This window comes from Apteryx mantelli, chromosome 2, assembly GCF_036417845.1.
Source record: "Apteryx mantelli isolate bAptMan1 chromosome 2, bAptMan1.hap1, whole genome shotgun sequence".
NCBI classification, from domain to species: Eukaryota; Metazoa; Chordata; class Aves; order Apterygiformes; family Apterygidae; genus Apteryx; species Apteryx mantelli.
The window spans coordinates 24,888,310-24,909,691 of record NC_089979.1 but is presented as its reverse complement, the minus strand read 5'-3'; the positions used below and the strand labels follow the sequence as shown (position 1 = coordinate 24,909,691).

Genomic DNA, 21,382 nt, shown 5'->3' with positions numbered 1-21,382 from the left:
ATGGCACCACACTCTTAAAACATCTCTGCTCAAAGCTCTGTTGTATGCATGATTTAGTTTGAGCAAAGGGATATCTGGAAGCCACATCAAAGGGCTAATGGATAGACATTTTGTTAACATATGTAGAACTGATGCCAGGCCATAAAACAACATTGTACTGGTATTACACATCTTCAGAGAAGCTGGGTTTTTTTCTTTCTTTTTTTTTTTTTTTGGTCTACAGATCATTTCTTTTCTTATGTGCATGAATGTCTAACAGACTCAGAAGCCTAGACATTTTTCATGTTCTCTTGTTCCCTGGAGTTTTGCCCAGTATCCCAAATTCCAAGGGAGGGCCGATTTTTGAAATAGGGAAAGGAAGGGGAATGAAAAAGTAAATAAACTGCTATTTCCTTTGTAGAGCAGCTTCTGTTACATCAATCTAGGATTGGTAAGGAACTTCACAATCTATTACCTTATCATCTCTGTTTCTCAGGTCATTCCTAGGATTGCAACCTTCAAAGCTCTGCTCAAACTTGGCTCAGAACACATTCTTTTATGCCTGTGGCTTTCAAATTAGAGTCACTTTTCAAATGGTACATTTTGTAGATATGGTACTCAACAAACAGGAGGCAAAAGAAGCAGTGTAGAATGAATTTTTGGAACAGCTATTCATGGTTCTAAAAAAGCCACTTATAAGCCCCTTCTTTTGTGTTCTACAGTATTTATGCTAGACCACAGAATAATGAGCAACTATTAAGTTTATGTACTTTCTAGTGCACTTAGGAAACAGTTTTCCCATCACTTATTAACTGTAAAAGAGCATTCCACACCAAGAAATACACAGTATGGAAAAATACTGAAAGTTAGGACTATAGAAGAGTTACATTGCTATCCACCTTGATACCTTTTCAATTAATCTAAAGTTTTGTGGTTTCATATTTGGCACATTAGGTACACTGAAGCCAGACTAACAAGAAACAATCCCTATTTCTAGTATTTGCTTGGAAACGGGAATGGTTGTTTCTGCATTTTAAGACCAGTCATGTTACATCTGTATTAATATGAAAAGACAAATACATTTTACTGCCAGCTGTGTCTGAATTTCAAATGGAAACCACATTAGTTCATTTGTTCATTTCTCAGTCAGTCAATCTTCAATGTAAACTTACACTACACACTTTATCTAAAACATCTCACCAATACACAGCGTAATACAAAAGGATGCTAACAAAAATGTCCTTGGTTCAGCAGTGTACTTCAAAAACTCCTTCCCCAAAATAAAGTCAGGAATGGACTTCAAAAGTCTCTCATCAGCGACAGCCTGGAACTCAGCAGGTTCTGGTACCATTTGTTTTCATTTCACAAACTGTTTGGTTACAATGACATTGTCAGGAGGCATGCAGGCCTAAATATGAGGCTTTCCACCCTCACGGCTGTCCTAAGCACAGTGATGATGGGATCTCAGGCTCCGGAAGGCTGTGAGGGCATCAAGTCATAGCATGTTTGGTCCCACTGCTTCCAATGGATTTATATGAAGAGCTTGACCTTGAACTCAGTATCCTACCAGCAAAAGCTCACCTCCTCTGGGCACTTACTGGGATTCAGGCTTCAGCAGCCACTAAAAGAGGACCTCAGGATTTACAGTGAGCATGGTGGATGAGCCTGATGCCCAGGCTCAGAAAGATAATACAGTCATGACTGCTTTGACATGAACAGGAGTACTGCCTGGGAAGAGCAGCACTTTCCTAACTTATGAGGGATGATACAAGGATAAATAGAATAGAGACATTTGTGAGACACTGAACTAATGCAGACACTGACAGCATGATAAAGTCAATACACCTTTTCTGTTCAGATGCTTTTTACAACACTTCAGAACTTAATAGTACAAAGTTGCAACTTAAGTGGATTTCAAAGCACCTTTGTCTTAGTTGGAGCAATTGATGCTAAACCATCTGCTTACTGCTATTGGCTGCCCAAACAGAAGGGATAAATCAGAACAGAAACTTGAAGTATGAGTGGGTTAACTTTTCAGAAGTAAAAATATGCCTTGAGTTCAGAGGTTCCTCAGAAAGCAATAGCACATCTGCACCCAAGTCACATCATTGCTTTTGAAGACGAACCCATTCCTGAGCACTTGATGCTTCCACAAAGCAGTAATTATATTTTTTTCATTGCTTTATGTTATTCAGAAATTTAAATATGTTAAAGTTAAATATAGGTGCCTAAACAAAAGTTTGCAAGTTTGACAGTTTTGAGTATCAGTTTTCATGCTTCCAAACACTTTTTGCAACAAAACAAAGCATGCATTGCAAGACTTTTAAGAACACTAACTCTAAAACATAGCAAACCTTCAGGAAAATAAGTCAAAAGTGTTTCAACTGCTATATTTTCTATCTGTTTTCAGCAACATTTTCCTAGTTTTACTTTAAATATATTGTCCATTGCTATATGCAAGAATCCACACAAAACACTTGGAAAAATGGCTTAAAAAGGAGGCATTGAACTGAACATTCTGCAAGAATGGTCAAATGGAGAAAATAATCTGATTATAAAAAGCATTAAAAATTTTGTCCTTTAATAGATTTTAATAATAATATTTAACACTGTTGTAACAGATATTTGTCTGAAAACTTTATGATTTCAGCTCTTGGTGAAATGCTAAAATCTCAGAAAAGGAAACAATGAATTATTTACAAATCAAGCAGTATATTAAATTCCAGTCAATATACAGACAAATGCCAACGTTCCTAACATACATCTAGAACTAGATTCGTTCTCATCGGACTTCCTCAGTATTCTACAGTGACCTTCATGTGCAATTAACTTTCAATTTTTTAACTTACAACTTGCTGTCTGCTACCAGTTATATTTCATGGGCTCCGGCCTGAATTCAGATTGTATTGCTTTTTAGACCTTTGCAATAGCTATACCACCCACTGTTGATTTCGCACTCACAGTTCAGAGATCCAGATTTGTTTTTGTCTCGATTCAAAACTTAAATCGAAATTTTGACCAGTGAAAAGAGCACCTTTCTATTCCACTGGATTTGTAATGCATTTCAAAACACTTTGGTCTAAAAGGCATTGTAAGAGTTTAGGTCTGCATTGTATTTTATTGCCTAAATAGTTAGATGGTTCCAATTTTTACCACAGTAACAAAGTCAAATTAGCATCCACCAAAGTTCCAAGAGGAACCGAGTACTAAAAAACCTAAACATTCACTTGTTTTATTTTTCTGTTTCTTGGTTACATTTTCAAAGTGTGTACACTACCACTCCCATTAACATCAGCAGGGGGCTTGTGAATAAGTCTTTACTCAGTCTTTCAAAAAACTGAGCTTCTCAGTGCAAGAAGTGAGGAGATTCCAAAGCATTTTGTTACTGAAAAATAGATCAGGATAGCAAAGAGAAAAAAAAGTACATGCATGCATCTTAAAGCATCTCTGAAGGTTACATTTGGACATTTTATAATCTGAGTTGAAATAATGTAATTTTGAAATATACCAAACACAATTTAGGAAAGATAGCATATTAGCTGCTTAGAAGCATTGCTAAACAATCAGATGACATAAAATTAAGTTAGCTGCACCCAATTTAGAAATTAGGGCATTGTCTTTAAATCAGTAAAGATGCGTTTCCTGAAGCTCAATTCATAGCTGACAGCATATAAACCAATCAACCACAATGGTCATTACTTTTTTCCTGCCCAGTGATTAAGCTTCTGGAACTGTATATTCATACCAAAACTAGTATCTAAACATCAGAAGTCGAAGCTACAAAACTTCCATCTCAGAACAGATAAAATCATTAAGAACTATGCCTTATTTAAAGGACAGAGATAATCATTCATATTTTCCATTGAAGTTAGAAAACTACAACGTTTAAAAAAGAATCATGGCTCAATAGATGTACTTTAGCAGTAATTTCTGATACTGCTGTAATTGAGGTTGCATCAGCATTTTCATGATAAACTATACAGCCAGAAAATCCATTCTGTGTTGCAAGCTGACATAAAAGACCTTTTACTAGGCACAAATCCTCCAGCACCACAAATTTGGTTCGTCTGATTTTAGACTGAGAAGTTGGAAGAAAAGAGAAAGCAGGAAAAAAAAAAAAACACTTAAAATGGAAACCATCAATTTGGATCAATTAGGGTTCAAACAGAATTTGCAGCTACTTTTTAGCATAGATGATTTATTCCTGCAGTGATCTGCGCAAGAAAAAGCATTAAAAAAAATTAAATTGACAGCCTGTATTCACTTTTATATTTGAGGGAAAACTCAGACAAATGTTTTTTTCTAAACAGCAGAATCTGACTTAGACTGATCAAGGAACTACTCGTAGATTATTAACAGAACAATAAGCAAACTACAAGCACAATCATTACGGCAGCTATAACCCACTACCTGTTATTTAATAATTGCATTTGTTGTAGTGCTAGGATTTTACCTCTATTTATGTATGTGCTCCTTTGTAAGCCTAATCAGATGGTGCTATTTAACGTGAGCTTTAAGTCAGGGAAACAAAAAAGAGGAAGTTAAATTGTATATACAATTTAGTTCAATTTCCTGTTCTTAGAACACAGTAATTCTTTTGGTCTGGTAAAACATGTCCCAGTACATCAAGACTGAGCCTTTTCAAATCTGCTACCTGAAAAACAATGGAAAGCCAAGATGCCTGGAATGTGTAAGAAAGGGTGACTAGGACTTACGCATTTGAGGGATTTCTTAGGAAAGGATGTTCTCTGGATTTGTTTGTTTCATATTTTTTAAGAGTAAAGTAATTTTAACTTTGTATATTCTCACTCACCTGCTCTGGGTACTTGCTTCCAACTATTTCTGCCACAGTGTTAAAGGAACTAGAATCTGGATAGGTCTTGGCACCCATCTTGAGGTACACAACAACCTTTGTGCCCTGCAACGACATTCGTGACATCATTTCAGCATCTTCCACGGAGATGCAAGCAGTAGGAATCTGCGGTACACCTGGCTGGTAATTCTGCCACCCAGTATGTGGGCTGTAAAAAAGAATAATAAAAGCTCAGTGTTAACAACCCAGCTCCTTAAGTTAACACAATCATCACAGAATTATTAAGAAGAACACCTTCATTACCATCGCTGGCAGACTGCCAGAAGGAACACATTCACTGTTATTTAAAGAAATCTTCAACAGAATACCTTTCAAATGTTTTTATACTAATCAGCATATCTGACTACCACACACTCTGTATATTTGGGAGGTATTCTGCTTCAGCACTATTTAGGTCATTGTTATGCTTTTACATTACAACAGTCAATCTTCTGATACCATACTTCCTTCACTACTGTATCAGGAAGAAAAACAATGAACACTCAATACATTAACAGTTCATAAAAAACATTTTCTTTCCCACCATCCTATTAAAAAAAAAAGTGACAAGTAATGAAATTAAAATTCACTATTTCATCTATTTCAACGTCAGCCCAGACATCAAAAACACATTTATTTTGAAGAGTGCTAGTATGAGAGACTTCAGGAAAAATAAGACAATGAGGAAAAAAAAAAATCACTAATTCCTACAGTAATCACCATTTTGCCACATTTTCCTCCACTTCACTTCTTCACTGGTAATATCACTCAGAAGAGAGGCAGAAGAAAGGAAGAACTACAAGGGACATTTTTCAGTAGAAGCTCTCAGTGAGTAACAGAGACAATCAAGAAGAGTATATTCTTTGTCAAATGGTATCAAATCCATTTGCTGTTTGAGAAGATTATATGTTTTCCAAAGGATGGTTGTTTCATTTGTTAGCAGGAGTGACGTTCTCCAAATATAAGCCACTGCTGTACAGTGGTAGACTAATTCCCACATTTTCTAGAACTCATAAAGGTATGCAGTGAATGAGACAAATTTTTGATTCCCCCTAAATTGCGTCTCTTCACTATGGGAACAGAATGACTTCCTGATGAATTGGATTCTGCATTTGACATCACAGGATTCTTAAAAATTAAGGGACAAGATCCTTAACAGCATATTTGCCCTTTTGGTCATTATTTACATTATTCCTCATTTTCTAGATGCCTTGGTTGAGAACTTTGGATCAGATTTGCAGAAGTGCTGAGCACTGCAGCTGCAGCTTAAGTCAATGCTTTTAAAGTGAAGTTATATATAAATCCAGATATATCAGGGGGAAAAACAGGTTAAAAAAAAAAAAGAAAGAAAGAAGGATCTAGATATATCTGAGAATTTACAAACACTCCTGATATTAAATCATTCATTGCCTTCATTTTCCACTAGTAAAATAGGAATTTGTTTCACTGACTGTGATGAGGACAGATTCAATGAACACTTGAGAAACATTTTGATACCCTGGAAACTGAGAACCATTTTGACTACCCTAGAAATTGACTGGTATACAACTAAAATTCCTAAATCATAAATAAGCTTAGAATCGCACATTCATATTTTACCTTAATATTTCAATGAGCAGCTCTTTAATACTACCCATCCTCTGCAGTAAAACTATAAGCTGAAATTTTACATCTGCCCCCTTATTTCTCCCCCATTGTTTCAGTTCTACTTTGTAATTCTCATATTTCAAAGTCACTGCTCAAGAGAGGCATTTTCCATATACATAAAATATTCATTCATATAGAGGCTTCCTCAGTCCTCTTATGAATATGCTATTTGTCTCAGTTACCAGGAAAAAGCCTGCCAGTGAAATTTCCAAAGGAAATCTCTAAAGCTAGATCATATCTTTACAGACTTATTACCCTATGAAGAAAGGCTGGAGTTGAAGCTTTCAAGACAGCTCATGGACATTTTTCACATTAGCTGTATACCATTTTCACAATTTTTTTATTTCTATAATGGATCACCCTTATGGTTTTAATACTCATTATACCTAGAGCAACACATGAAAATCTTCACCTATGAGCCTAATTGTGTAAAAATATGAGATTGCTACTGACAGTAAACAAAAATACAAAAATATGCTTTTTTTGAGTCTTCTATACTGGAAAAACACACTTACAATATTCCTAGAGGGCATGTGTTGAGGAGGAGGGGAGAAATCCTCTTTCTAGGGAAATGGATTAGATAAAACGGGAGAGATTATTCAGTTCTACCTCTATAAAAAAATCAATCCTCAGCTCAACAGTAAAAAGACATATGGTAATCAACAACATAACCAGCAGAATAGATATGTAAGAAACATTCATTTGAAAAGAAAATACTAAAAATCAGTTACAGAGGTTTTATGGAAGCTGCTTCAGAGTGCAGACAGATCTGTTTATTAGGTGGTAACAGCTTAAGAAGTTATTGCTCCCACTTGTTACTGCTGAACCTCACATGAAGGCTAGTGCCTCATCAGCTTCTGCAGATCGGATGATCAGCGGCTCATCTTTGAAATAACAGAGTTATCCCATCCTGCACAACAAATAGCCAGGTAGTCAGAATCTCTTGTGCCTCAATCCTTGCTGGGCAGAATAAACTCATGTAGACTTGTAACCTTCAAATCTTACATATTTTTTTCCTTTTCCTTTGTCCCTGTAAATAAACTTCCTCCTATTTTCAAACTACAACAGTTTGCTGCAAATGTTTAATATTCTTTGAGTGTTTGGTGACATATCCAGCATGTTGACCAGCAGACTTTCCAAAAAACATAACATAAACACCCCAGGAAAAAAAAAAAACAATATGACAACTTCACGTATTAATGCTCCAGAAAACCTATATTAGAACAACTAATCAGAAACAGACAGTTTCTGCTCATTTTAAGGAATCCATTCACCTGTGTCTTCTGGCAAGATTACTTAGTACTAACATGCCAGGCACACTGAACTGCAGTAATTCAAGTTTTATCACCACCTGTATTGATTTCATTCCTCTTGTTATTTCCCAGATACTCAACAAAAGAAACTCCTAAAACTGTATTTGCTTCTCCAATTTAAGTAGTAATTACATTTCTTCAGGATGCTCAATCCTGAAGTTCCACCACAACTGTGAATAAACCTTCTGACAACATATTATGTGTGTACTAACACGCCTTCAGTGATCGAACATTTGCAGATATAGAGTTAACCCCAGCTAGCACAAAAACTAAACTTTGAAGTCAGCTAGTAGTCCTGTCTTTTTTTATGCTCAAACTACTATTTTGCTGACATTGCTATGGTAAACCCAGCTACCCAAGTTAAGGCATTTTGCCACGGGCAGGCAGGCAGGCAGAGCCAGCAGTTGTTCAGACAATACCAGGATCTGAAGGCAATGAATGACTGTCCAAATGCTGGTAACTTTAAAGACTCTAAGCATCACTAATACAAAGGTACAAGGCAGTATCACAGTACTGTATATTTTTAATGCTATGAGATTCTGATACTAGAAATATTTGTGGCAGACATTAAACATCTTGGAATAGACCTGGTTAAAGTCAAAATGCATGCAAAACACTTCACGGATTAAGTGTATCTACATAATAAACTACTTAATAAAGTGTGAAAGAGTATACTAAAATATATAAATACTAAATTATCAAGCCCCTTTTATACAAAGGCAACTGAAAACTGCAAAGGTTGCTACCCAGATGGCAAGACCTGAACAAGACTTAACAAAGAAAACACAAAAAAGATTAGCAGACTCTATGTATACCAGATGAAGATGGAGAGAAGCAGTTCTGAGTTTGGCTCAAAACAGAGCAAAGAGAAAGTGCTTCAGGAAAGAGAAGCTTGGAACTGGGGGACGAGGAAGTTCGTTTTCACTGTGTCTGAACAAACAGGACTTTGTGGATACTCTTTCTAAAGAAAAAGGATATTAAAAAAAATGACTTGTACTTACCATTTCTTGCCACTTAAAAAAGGAGAGAAAAAAAAACATCTGGAAAAGGAGATCACAAAACAAACTTGATTCAGATTCAACACTGATCTTTGCAGCATTTGCACTTACAGGGCAAGCAACATGCACCTTCACTGTTTCCTACTAATAACTGCGAATGATGTCAGATTGTGATGCTTCAAATGCATGTAGCCTCTGAAAATGCTGTAATCCAGCAAAGCATGAATGCATTTTTGCAAGACTTTAAAGGTAATTAGCTCACTTAATATACCCAGACTCCAATATCAGTTTGGTGTTTATTACTGTTTTTTTTGTTGTTTGTTAGTTTACAAAGCATCTGTTCTTCAGACATCAGATGTACTGGGTCACCTTATCTGCATATTTAAAATATTTTTTAAATGAAATGCATTTATCTAGATTCATCCTTTATAAGCCTATTAACAGTAATGAAAATTCATCATCATTCAGTCTTAACTTTCCTGCTCAACAGCTGACAGAATTTGGATAAATACAGTTTTTGCATTTTGTTTTTAATAAACACCTAAATTTTACATATTGAAATGCATTTAAGAGAAGTATCACAGTATGAATAAAAACAGAAAAGACTCCAAAAAAAACAGCACTCTGTCAGAAGCGCATGTCAAACGACCAGTAAGACAGACAGGGCTTACATCTTACAGAAGAGTGGAAAGGAACAATAAGAGTCAAGAGGCTTATATTTAATTATCTTCTGAGTAAAATAGTCAAGTGTGTACAAACTAAAAGCTATAAATGTAAAGATGGTGTCAGGTCAATCCTAACTATGTTTACTGTGGTAGCTGGCCTTGCATGGTTCACTACTTTGTTTCCTTGATTACCAACCCTTATCTCTAAGATAAGCTAAGATGCCCAAGGACAAATGAACCGTGTATGAACCAGTGCTTCAAGCTCAACTGGATGCTGTGATAGGAAACACATCTCAAACTGAGGCCTCAGACTAAGAGAACAATCTCCTAAAGGGAAAAGTAAGTGTGACATTACAAGAACTCCAACATAAGCACCAACCCTGTAAAGCAAAGCAATTTAGGGTTCCAAAATACAAAACTAAGGCTGAGTAGCTTCAGTTTACCCTGTCATTCTAATATGCTATGAGGCTTCAATTACATACATGACCACATGCTTTCTACAGGACTCACACCACATTCAGCATACCAGCTTCATATAAACTAAGCACTCATATGAGGTCAGCTGTTTTATTACTTGTGAGTTAAATTATAAAATATATTCCTGAATAGATCTATGACTATATCAATCAGTAGCTATATCCACATATATATATCATGGCATTACCTCTCAGGAATAAGACTACATCCTACTCTTACTTGCAGCTCTGTATTATTCACCTGTATAATCTACCTATGTGGGATAATGGTCTGTGATTACCTGTGATCCTCCCTGCCGTGGGGTAAACAGTGAATACAAAGGGTGATTTGCGGCCTGATGCCCATGCTGGGGGAGACAGCACTCAGGGCGAGGCGGAAGTCCCACCACTCGACGTTGCTCCACCCAAACGACACGTGGGGCAAGGCGGGAGTCTTGCAGCCTGGTGTTGTTGATAGGGGCAAAAGAAAATAAAGGCCAGCAGCCATTGACACCCTCTACTGAGCTCGACAAGGACCAAACATCCCACAGTGTTTGACTCAGCCCCACCTCGCCAAGAGTATAAATTCAGTGCATAAACAATCCTCCATTTCGAGGACGAGAGCACCAACCTACGGACGGGTCGATGGGCCTGGACCTCTCTCCTCCCCAAAACAGGGATGCCTTTTTGGTAAGGTTTGCGCCTCCGACAACGTCGGACATTACCCCGGGAAAAATACCATTGTTGAAAGCACTTAATTATCAGTTTGAGCTCAGAAAAAGTAGAATTTGTTGCAGTAAGTGCATTTATCACCGGCAATCCTGAACCTGTTGATCTGTCGCTTTAATAAATTGTCTATTTTGATCAACTTTGTAAACCTGATCCAGTGAAAGCCCTTTTGAGGAGGGCTCTGGCAGGCAAAGTTGATTACCAAAGGGGAGGGCCTTTCTTATTTTGATCAACTTTGAGAAACTGACTCAGTGAAAGCCCTTTTGAGGAGGGCTCTGGCAGGCAAATGTTGATTACCCCTTGTCCTCCCTTCAAGTGACAGTAACAACGTACCACAGAAAATCCTCTCACATGCAAAGCTTTACGGTCTAAAGGTATGATGAAACATCCCATAGCAGAACAGAAAGCAAGCAGTACACCCTGATCTCATGCTTAGCTATGGGGAGTAATCAATCATGATTGCCTCACTTCAGTATCTTTCTCTTCATCAACAGCAGCATGGCAAGGGCTAGAAAGAGCAGAAGACACACGGTGACGATAATCCATAAACCAACCGCTAGACCTGCTGCTGCTGTTACAAAGAGTGCTGCTATTAAAACAGTCAATTCTAACCAAGTCAGGAACAACACATCATATGTAAGATACATAGGAAGAAAAAAAAATAACACCTTTCCTACATGCATGATCTTTTGGAAACAAAGCCCACAAAGCAGGTAAACTCCACTCCCTTTTCCAGTGCCATAAACAACGCAGCAGCAAAATCCTCACAAAACAGAATTCACCCTTGTGCACATTCAGAGACTGGGCACATTTTTTCAAAATTCTTGTCATTACCTGGCCAAAATGGTCTAAAGTGTAACAGAACTAGTCAAAATGTCAAAAGTATTGTTATTCTTTTCAAAAGAATTAGATCTTTAAAAATAAAAAAGGACTATTCATCGTATTAATTAGTTTTTTCTACCATTTAAAACCACTTGGAAAAAAGTAAAAAAAAAAAAATTAGCCTAATTTTGTGTTTCTGTCACCATTCATCCCAGGATCCTCTTCCTTCATTTGCTTTTTATAGGATTTGTTTTGTTAGTTTATACTAAGCTGAAACGATAGCAAGAGTGCAAAATTTAAAACAAAATACGAATATGTACAGGAAATTTAAGAAACTAAGGAGTAAAAAAATATAACTTTAAACTAAGTTTCAAACAATAAATCTGATCTGCATATTCTTCAAATCTATCTGCTGACAACATCCAATAAAAAGAAAACAACTTCTTTCTTTTTTGTCTTCCCAGCCATTCAGAGCCACACCAGCTATAAAATCAGGAATCAGGGATTTTTTCTTTCATACCTACTGGCAAAGTTGCTAAGAAATTCTAATCAAAGCTCCAAATCTTGCCTCATTCATAGGTTTTGTAATCCCACTCAACAATTCAGTAAAAGTTATGATTGTTCTTTGGATCATTGGCACATAGCACTTCCCTACAATGAGCTCTGGCAACAGATTCTTTGTTGACAAAGTAAGAATTTTGTATAACTATGCAAAGAGATAATATAACTGTCTTCTATCAAGGACAGGTTATTTGCAGTCTAGATTATACAGTCTTTTCAGGATTATTTTGTAGCAACCTTTAATCGATGTAGTATCTGCAAAAGCGTAACAAAATGTAAGAGATACTCCAGATGTGACTGGCCTTACTGAGCAAAATTCCCTTTGAAAAGGGGTATAGCATCACTGTTATAACATGGATTCCATTTACATCAACATTTGGAAAACTGCATCTAATCAACGCTAGGCACTCACTAAAATTAGGCTCGACCAAACAAGTACAATAGTTTTGACATAATTATCTATGTGCTAGACTACAGAATGCAATTAACACACATATATTTGTATTTCATTATAATATTCAGTACCACATTTACCAAGGGAATTCTATGACAACCACAGAAGTTTTTTTAAAAATAGCATCTATTAGATATGGTGTGTCACCATATTGAGAAGCAAAACAAGCAGCAAAAAACAATTGTTAATGGTAAAATGATCAAATGAAGCAAATCCAATGAATTCAATCCTGAGACTGTAAGACTGCTGGGAAAGTGGAAAAATCTGCACAATCCATTCCAAACTTTTGTAAAAAATGAAGGTTTGCATCAGCTGCTTTCCAGCTGAAAAAGAAACTCTCTGCATCTTACAAACATTAGGCTGATTCTCCAGCAGCTGACAATACCTTGAGGGAGCCATTTAAGTCATACACCTGTTTGGCTTTCTTGTGTTCAACATGAACAACCAACCTTCTTCCTCCCAGGTTTCTATGCCTGCCTTGTGGGAACGCAGCTGCCTGCCGCACAGTACCCTAGGTATCTTAGCAGAGGGCTCCTAGAGGGAATGCCAAAGACAATTCTAATTGCCGGCAGCTGCAAGGCTTCTGGCTTCACTGGGTTTCTTTTTCGTTTTTTTGTTGAAGTCTTGGCTTCTCAGCCTTGAGCAGAATCCATCATTATACCTTCAGTGACCCCACAATCACCAGAGAGTAGTGAGCGCACAGGACAGATTAAAAAAAAATTCTCATTGCTAACAGATGTTAAATCTTATACCTACAGGAAGGATATAAATAGATCCAAACAAAAACATGGTCTGTATTTGGAAAACAGAATCAGACAAAAAGGCATCACAAGGCTAACACTACATAAGCAAACTAAAAGGTGTCTAGATCTTGCCTTCATACCACTTCCACTTAATGAAGTTCATTATTATTAATAATGCATATCAAATTAAAAATATCAGGCACAAACAGGTGTGAAGATGCATCACAGCTTTCAGGGTAGGATCAATTACCACAGTAGCGCTTCCAGCTCTCTATTTCACTGCAGCCTATACAAGACAGCAGAAACAGGGAAGGTCAAGATTTCCCGTAACCAAGCATATACATTAAGTTACACTAGAAACTTGAGCTTCCTCTGGTGTGGAAAGCAAGTATTACGGAAGAGTAAGGGGACATTCTTTCTCCTTTTGAAAGATCGTAAAGGGCAACAAACAGCCGCAGCTTTCAGTGAGCTGAAGGAACAGGAAGGGGGATACTGGTCTTACCCACCATAAAACTTGCTCCTTTTAATCAGGTAATTGCGGAGGTAAATAGGGGGGGAGTAAGGTCTAAAAGGAGTCATGGTGTTATAGGTAAACGCGACAAATTGACAACCACTCGGGCCGGGTTGCATAAATTCCAATTTAATAAAATAATTGAGCAAGTCACAAGTAAGCAAAACAGCGCTGGGCGGCCGGGGAGTCTCCTGCTCCACCAACGGCGCGCGCAGTCCCCCCCTCACAGTCCCCTTATATGCCTGTAACTTCTGTGGTTGCGCCGGCTGTTGCTGGGGGGGGTCGGGATGAAAGCTGGGGTCTTCCTCTGCGTTGTGCGTGGTGCCCTTCAGGTCGCGCGCATACATTTCACAATACAATATCGCTCTGCTGGCTCAGTACAATCATGGTGGTGATAGCCTGTACTTAGTGCCTAGTTTCATGGTAAAATCACTTCCCGAGTTGATGTAACAAATTATCACCTATCACAATGGGAAAGTTTCAAACTCACAGAAGAGGGAATGGATGGAGCTTTTCTTCCTCCCTTTCTACTCCACGCTGCACACCAGTCAGAACAGTACTCTCTGGGCACTGTGCTCTAGAGAAAACTGAAACACAAACCTATCTTAAACAGAAACATATTTAGGAATAGCTTTTTCTTCTACTGATGCTGCAATGCAAACAAAGCCCTGGGGAGATATATTTTCACTTATGAGTCAACAGGAATACAAGAGCAGTCTAGAAAACCTACATGGTAAGAATATGAATGACAGAGGGGAAACAAGTCTCTGAAGAGAGCACTATCTTAGCACAAAAGGCAACCATTTAGACTAGATAACAGAAGTCTTTAAAAGTAAAAAACTAGACAGTAGAATATCTTAGGCATTATCATCACAGATATCATGGAAGCAAACCCCAGCAGTGAAATAGAATAAGAGATGAAAAAGAGAAATCTAGTGATCTTTTCTGCTGTTTATGGGTATAACCCTGGCTCTACTGAAAATCAGTGGCAAACCTTCCATTAACTTCAATGGAAGGAAAAAACAGGCTTTAAAAACTGATTACTTGAAGGGATATGAGGAGAAAGAGCAAAGGATCTGACCACATCCTGTCTCAGGCAGTGAGACACTCATCTGAGCGAGACCACTCACAGTAAAGAAACATTAGAACATCTTCACTCATAAATGTTTCTCTTACCTCCACATATACCTTTTCTACAGAATATTAAAGTTCTTTTTTGATGTAACAAGGAATAAAATCCAAAACTTTCTCTATTCAAGTTAAAAAAAAAAATCAGGGCAAGAGAACAAACAGTATTTTAGTAAAAGTAATACAGAGGGAATACCACTAATTTCTCCCCTCAAATAAGAGATTTTAGTAGTGCCACATGAAAGGAACTATTTTAACATGACTTGATTACTATATTTGCCTCTGTAGTTCACATATTATACAACATCATTCATACAACGTAGAATGAAATCTAAATGTTTAAGTGATAAGGACACTTCCTCTAATGTTGTATTACACTGATTTGAGAAACTCATTCTCCAATAAAGTGATAAGTTTTTATTTTCAAAACTCAGTCAAGTCTGGCTATCACTCTAAAGTTACAGATAAACACTTTTTCAGCGTCTCAAACTTGAAATCCACTGTAAATGGGAAAGTTCCTTTTGGCAACAAGCCAAAGCTTATTATAATGTCACATTAATTTCTCAAAATGAATAATAAATACTGAGCAGCATGGCAAAATGTCATGTTAAGCACGAGCATCCTTTCCGCAGTTGTATTTGTTGACTATGGCAGATTCTCCTGAAGACTTCATAATCTAAATCTGATGAAATACAAAATCTCCCAATAGCCACATATTTCATCTGAACAGCTCCTCTCCCTGCAATTAGTGTTGTGCCTGGCAAATGAAGTGTGTCAGGCAAAAAAAAGTTTTTCAAGTACAAACTGCAGTTAGGAGAATGACTGAATCAATTCACAGAAACACTAGAATCACAGAACAGTTGGGGTTGAAAGGGATCTCTCTGGAGATCATCTGGTCCAAACCCCCTGCTCAAGCAGTGTCATCCAGCGCAGGTTGCCCAGGACTGTGTCTAGTCGGGTTTTGAAGATCTCCAAGCATGGTGTCTCCACCACCTCTCTGGGCAACCTGTGCCAGTGTTCAACCACCCTCACAGTAAAGAACCAGCACACTTGTGTTCAAGTGGATTTTCCTGTGTTGCAGTTTGTTCCCATTGCCTTTCATCCTCTCATTGGATACCACAGAGAAGAGTCTGTTCCTGTCCTCTTGACCCTCTCCCATCAGATATTTATAAACATTGGTAAGATCCTCCTCGAGCCTTCTCTTCTCCAGGCTAACCAGCATCTTGAATTCTCAGGATCTTCCTGTGCTGCTGTTTTTTGGGAGTGCACATGAAGAATACCCAGCACACAGCAGCTGCTTTGATGAAAAGAATGTTGGGGTTTCCCAGTAAAAATGTTTAGGTCTTGAGAACTCAGGTCATTTTCCTTCCTCAAAAGGAGAAGAAGAATTGCTGTCAAATGGCAACACTTTCTCTCATACTGTTTTCTTTTAGATATCAAGTTTATCAAGCTTTTTGGTATATACTATATATTCATATTATTTTGTTTATTGTTTGAAGATTTGTTCTCTTCCTTTTTAATCCAGGAGATATGCTGATTCATTCACCATCTGCTGAAGAGGAGAGAAAAAGTCTCAATCCAGCTCTTACATTTTTTGTATTTCTTTAATATCTATTAAGAATGCCTAGGATAGTCTCTGTTGAAGAAGAGACTGCCTGAAACAATATAATTTTCTTTCCACTTCTTTCCATGTTGCTGAGGAAAATGTTGTGGAATAAAAGGTAACAGGCTGGAGGTTTTTGTCAGAATGTACAGTAATAATCACAGCCTTTGTAGTCTGTAAGTAAATTTAAATACACACCATGCTTTTGGACTTTAACCAAGAGATACACAACCATTCATATCAGAAGAATTATGGTGGTAGAGAAGGTGAACTGGATTTAGAGATGCTAAGAGACTCCAAACTACTCTATGAGTGACAGCTGTGGGAATGCTGCAGCTCTCCTGGCTCACCTCTGGTAGCTCCAGCATAACAGGGCTGTCTAAGGGACCACGGACTTCTCTGTTTCCTCTCCACCTGTCTGTCATAATGTCATTCCTCCACTCAGACAACATCCATGAGGGAGAGTATGCAGCGAGCCACTTGCATTCATACGCTCATGCACACACCAAAAATGGAGTACTGCCTTAAAACTCAAGATAAGAAAATACTGAAGCCCGCCTAGTGCAACCCTGCAAGACAGTAGCAGAATAAAAGCAGGAATTTTCCTCCCAATATTCAAATGCTAAATAGGGATGAAACAAGAAACAAGGCCACTATGCAAAAAATTTTTTAACTGATTGTTAATGACTAATCTTAACACTGAGACTACACATAGAGCTTCATGAGTAATATACATAGAAAATCTTTTTAAAACTGTATCTATTTAGAAGGAAGTGTAGCATATGATTTTAGAAGCACAATTGTGTTTTACAAGCTAGTACTCATAGAATTCAGTTTCAGCTGTCAAGCAAAAATTCCCTTCTGTAAAATACTCTGTACACTTATGCATAAGCATAGTAGCATTACTTAAATTATTCACTGAAAATAGTATTTGTTTCAATTCTAGTTTGTCTGTAAACAAACACTGAATTCTACAGAATAACTCTGAATATACGCAGTTTACAAGTACCCATCATGTAGTTTAAAGCAGTTGTCCTCTAAGCGCAGCCCAAAGATCACTTGCAGCTTGCAAGGCCTTTGTACCCGATCCCCAAAGTGGGCTTTTAATAATTTCATCTACGTGAACATAAAGGTTCACTGAACTGCAGACAAATCTTGTGATATAGCCCATATACTGATATACCAGTATTAGGAGGCCATCCATGAGCAAAACTCCTAGTTTAAAAGGACAGTACTCAATCTATGGCTTAACCACTGAACTGTTCACCTAAAATAAATAGTTGATAGCTGATGTGACCCATGGGAAATTGCAAGTCACACACTATCACTTCTTCCTGTCACCTCAAAACCAGAGCTTTGAAACCACTGAGTGGACTGGTTGCAAAGATCATGATAAAACATCTTTTTCCTTGGAAATTCCTGATTTGTCAACACTGAAATATTTTGGGGGAGAATGATCATCTGGGAGCATCCTTTTGAAACCCTGACAGCCAGACTGGTTCCAAACCCTTCCAGCTCTGCTCTGCTCCCTGCTAACCCTATAACATCTTTCTGAAGAATGCAGGTGGAGGTGGAAAAAATAGCGTACTTCTGTTAAGAATTTCTTAGCCAAAAACATACTCAGACTAACTATCCCTTCAAGTTTCACAGATGCTTTCTCTAATATCCAACGGTTGTCCAAAGCATACCAAGCTGAACTGACTGCTTTGAGAAGCCATTAGGTTTTCATTACTCAGCTAGACCTACTTAAGAGTAACAACATCCACATTCTATATAACATCTCCTGTTTAGACAGATACACAGCTAAGCAGGATGAGTTGATACTGATCTAAGCATTTCAAATTGTTCTTTTTTTAATTTTGTACTAAAGATATGACTAATTACACTAGCTGTTTCAATTCATATGTATTATTGGGGAGACTCTCACAGGAAAAAATAGCATTCTCCCTTCTTTTCTTTGACAACTTTCAAGGACTAGCATTACCTGAAAGTCTCTGATGTTTTGCAACAATGTTTTCTGGTTCCTTGCCATCCTTTCCCACTTGCCTGTATTCTGCCATTCTTTCAATAACTCTTAAATTATTGCACTGAGTGACACAGAAATATTTGAGTAATAAAAGGTACTGCTCTATATGTGAAAGGGTTAAAGGAATCCATCACTGAGAGTTACTAAGAAGCACCATACAAACATTTACAGTCTGAAACCTAATTTTAGGTACTGAAAAACAGCTATGCTTCTAAAATCATAAATTGCAGCTGTACTTATTATCCCAAGTAGCTTTGCTAAGTTTTCTCGTAGGTATGTCTATTCACATCACACTTCTGGCAAGCCTGAAATATTAGAATTCTCTCAGATGCTGCATCATACAGTTTCTGTTTTCCTGGATTTTCAGCATTATGAAGTGAGCAACGAAGAATGAAGAAACAAATTGTTTTGTGAAGTTACAACCTTGGATGGGCTCTCAGGGGAATTCAGCAAACTTCAATACTGATCTCCGGGCGCTGGCTGCAACTGGACACTGTCAAATCCCTGCTCAAGCTCTTTGGACTGTGAGCACATCTTAGATCCCTCTAACACCCTTTCTGGACATACAAACTGTATACTCAAGCTGCCTAGTCCCTTGAAATTCTCTCTGGCTCTCCCAGGCCTCCCCAGCAGAAACTGCACACAGAGTTTGACTGTGGGAGCCCTAGAAGTTGTTGTTTCCTTCTTTGGAGACTGAAGGGAGAGACGGACACAGACAGACAGACTCTCCTCAAAAAAATTTCTACACCAGCCACAATCTACTCACTGAAAAGGCAATACACAGATTATAGAAGAACAACTAAAACCTCCCTTTCCTCGGTCCTGTGAGCTCTCTCTTTCCAAACCAGACTTGGCAAAATCACATCTGAATCTCAGGACCTGAAGTCTAGATTTGACATGCTCTTCTTGAAGATAAAGAGTTGTTACTAAGAACAAGCCTTATGCTTTATGAAATTCCAGCTCCTTATTTCCAGCAGTTTCAAGTCTTTCATGGTGAGTTGTTACTCAGTTGAACTCAATAGTCAAAGAGAAATTAAAACATTTTTCCTTTGGGCTACAATCAACCAGTTGCTTTAAAATGTTTCTATTTGAACATAAAACATTCCAGGGTAATGACTCGTATTGTTCTCCGTTCACCTGCTGCCAGGTATCCTTCTGACAGATCTCTAGTAAATCATCCTTGAATTCCAATCCGGCAGAGATTAACAATTGCACACAGTGCATTTTAGAATAAAAACATGATTATATGGTGGATTATTTACCAGTAGTGCCCACCCACTGTTATGAAATAATATGGTTGTTCCTCTGGTACATGGAAATTATTGCAGAATCTCCTATTTGCTGCCTAATCACAGTTTAGAAAAGTCTGCTTTTAAAGATGTCTTCTTTACAGCAAGCAACGTACAAATGTTACACTAAATTAACATTCCAGCACAATACCTCTGTTAGCAAACAGGGAAAGAGAGAAATTACAGTGAGCTACTAGAGTTCCCCCAGGGACACAACTGCAGAGTGATGAATACAACTTCAGAGCCCCTAGTTTTAATTCACATGATCATTCTCCCCCAGCTGACAAAAGTATCTTCTTTGTTGCCCTAAGCACAAGGGTCTAGAATTGATCTGAATTTTCTAGAGCTAAATGGTACAGAGTCAATTTCAGTAGCTCTGGCTGAGGCGTATTTTGTGTGCTTCACTGGCACCTGCAAATTAATGTGATGAAATCCAAATGAAAATCATACATCAGAAACCTCATGATTCCTTTCTGTTTCTTATTCTTAGGAACAAACATGCCATAAAATCTACAAATGTTCTCCTTTCATGATCACAAGTGGATTAGAAATCCAGTAACAAACAGGTATACAGGAATTGTCGTCAAAGCTCTACCCTGCATAATAACAATGAAAAGAATCATACCAAAGATGGCAGCTCTCTGTTTCAGTGTATTTGCAATATTCATGTTAGACAGCCAATGCAGAAATACTGCTGTGAGTGACTAGGAGAGCAAGGTAATGATCAAACAGCTACCAGAAGCCACATATATATCATCACCCACCTAGCTAGTGACATATGGGAATGATCTATAAATACCATACCAAAGGTCAGCGTTAAACAGGATCATTGGAAGAGAAGTTTAAGCTTTAGGTTTGCACCATCCTCCTATATAAAGGAACAGCACAAGAGAAATATAAGGTGCCTGAAGGAGAAGACAACATGCAAGTAATCAAAGCTGGCATCACTGACAGGGCAGAGGCAGGAGGTGGCACCTCTCGTTTAATAAACCAGATGGAGAAGGATTTTCACCATTTAGCCTTACCCTGAAGGCAAGACCAAGGAATTAGCAGTTGATGCAACAAGATGGACACAATGAGAGAGAGGCTTAGGTGACTGACTGGATCTGAAGGGGACAACGAAGCCGGAAAAACAACAACAAAAAAAAATCAAGGCCAGAGAAAAGGATTAGAGTAATTGAAATAGTTAAACATATGAGGCACAAAACATTACTTTTCCAAGGAAGAGCCCATTATTACTATCAAATATCAGGCTAAATTTAGAAAATTCTAAACAATAACCATGGAATAATTGCTTCTGACTTTTTAAAACTGTAAGTTGAAATTTGTCTCCTGTTCATTTGATCACACTGAAATGCCTGACAAATTATATTCGAGCTAATATACCAGAGTAAGACAATCCAGTGTGAAGACAGCTTTTAATGAAATAACACAGAAATATCCTACCATATGGACAACCAACAAGCAAGACTGTGGGAAGTGGAAGAAACAGTAAAAACACAGACATGAGATCTACCCCCTGGAAGACAATACAGGAACTCTTGCAAAGGCAAATCATAATACATTTGAGCAAACAATACATGTTTGCTCATATGTTTGAACAAACA

General features: G+C 37.7%; 1 protein-coding gene across 2 annotated transcripts in view; it reads right to left on the bottom strand.

Moving 5' to 3' along the window:
* CPQ (carboxypeptidase Q) overlaps positions 1-21,382 on the bottom strand; it is a 171,033-nt gene that overhangs the window by 106,481 nt on the left and 43,170 nt on the right. For both annotated transcript variants that reach the window (XM_067290338.1, XM_067290339.1), the window contains exon 4: positions 4,793-5,000. In XM_067290338.1, the coding sequence (XP_067146439.1) occupies positions 4,793-5,000 (208 nt within the window). The remainder of the gene's footprint in view (positions 1-4,792; positions 5,001-21,382) is intronic.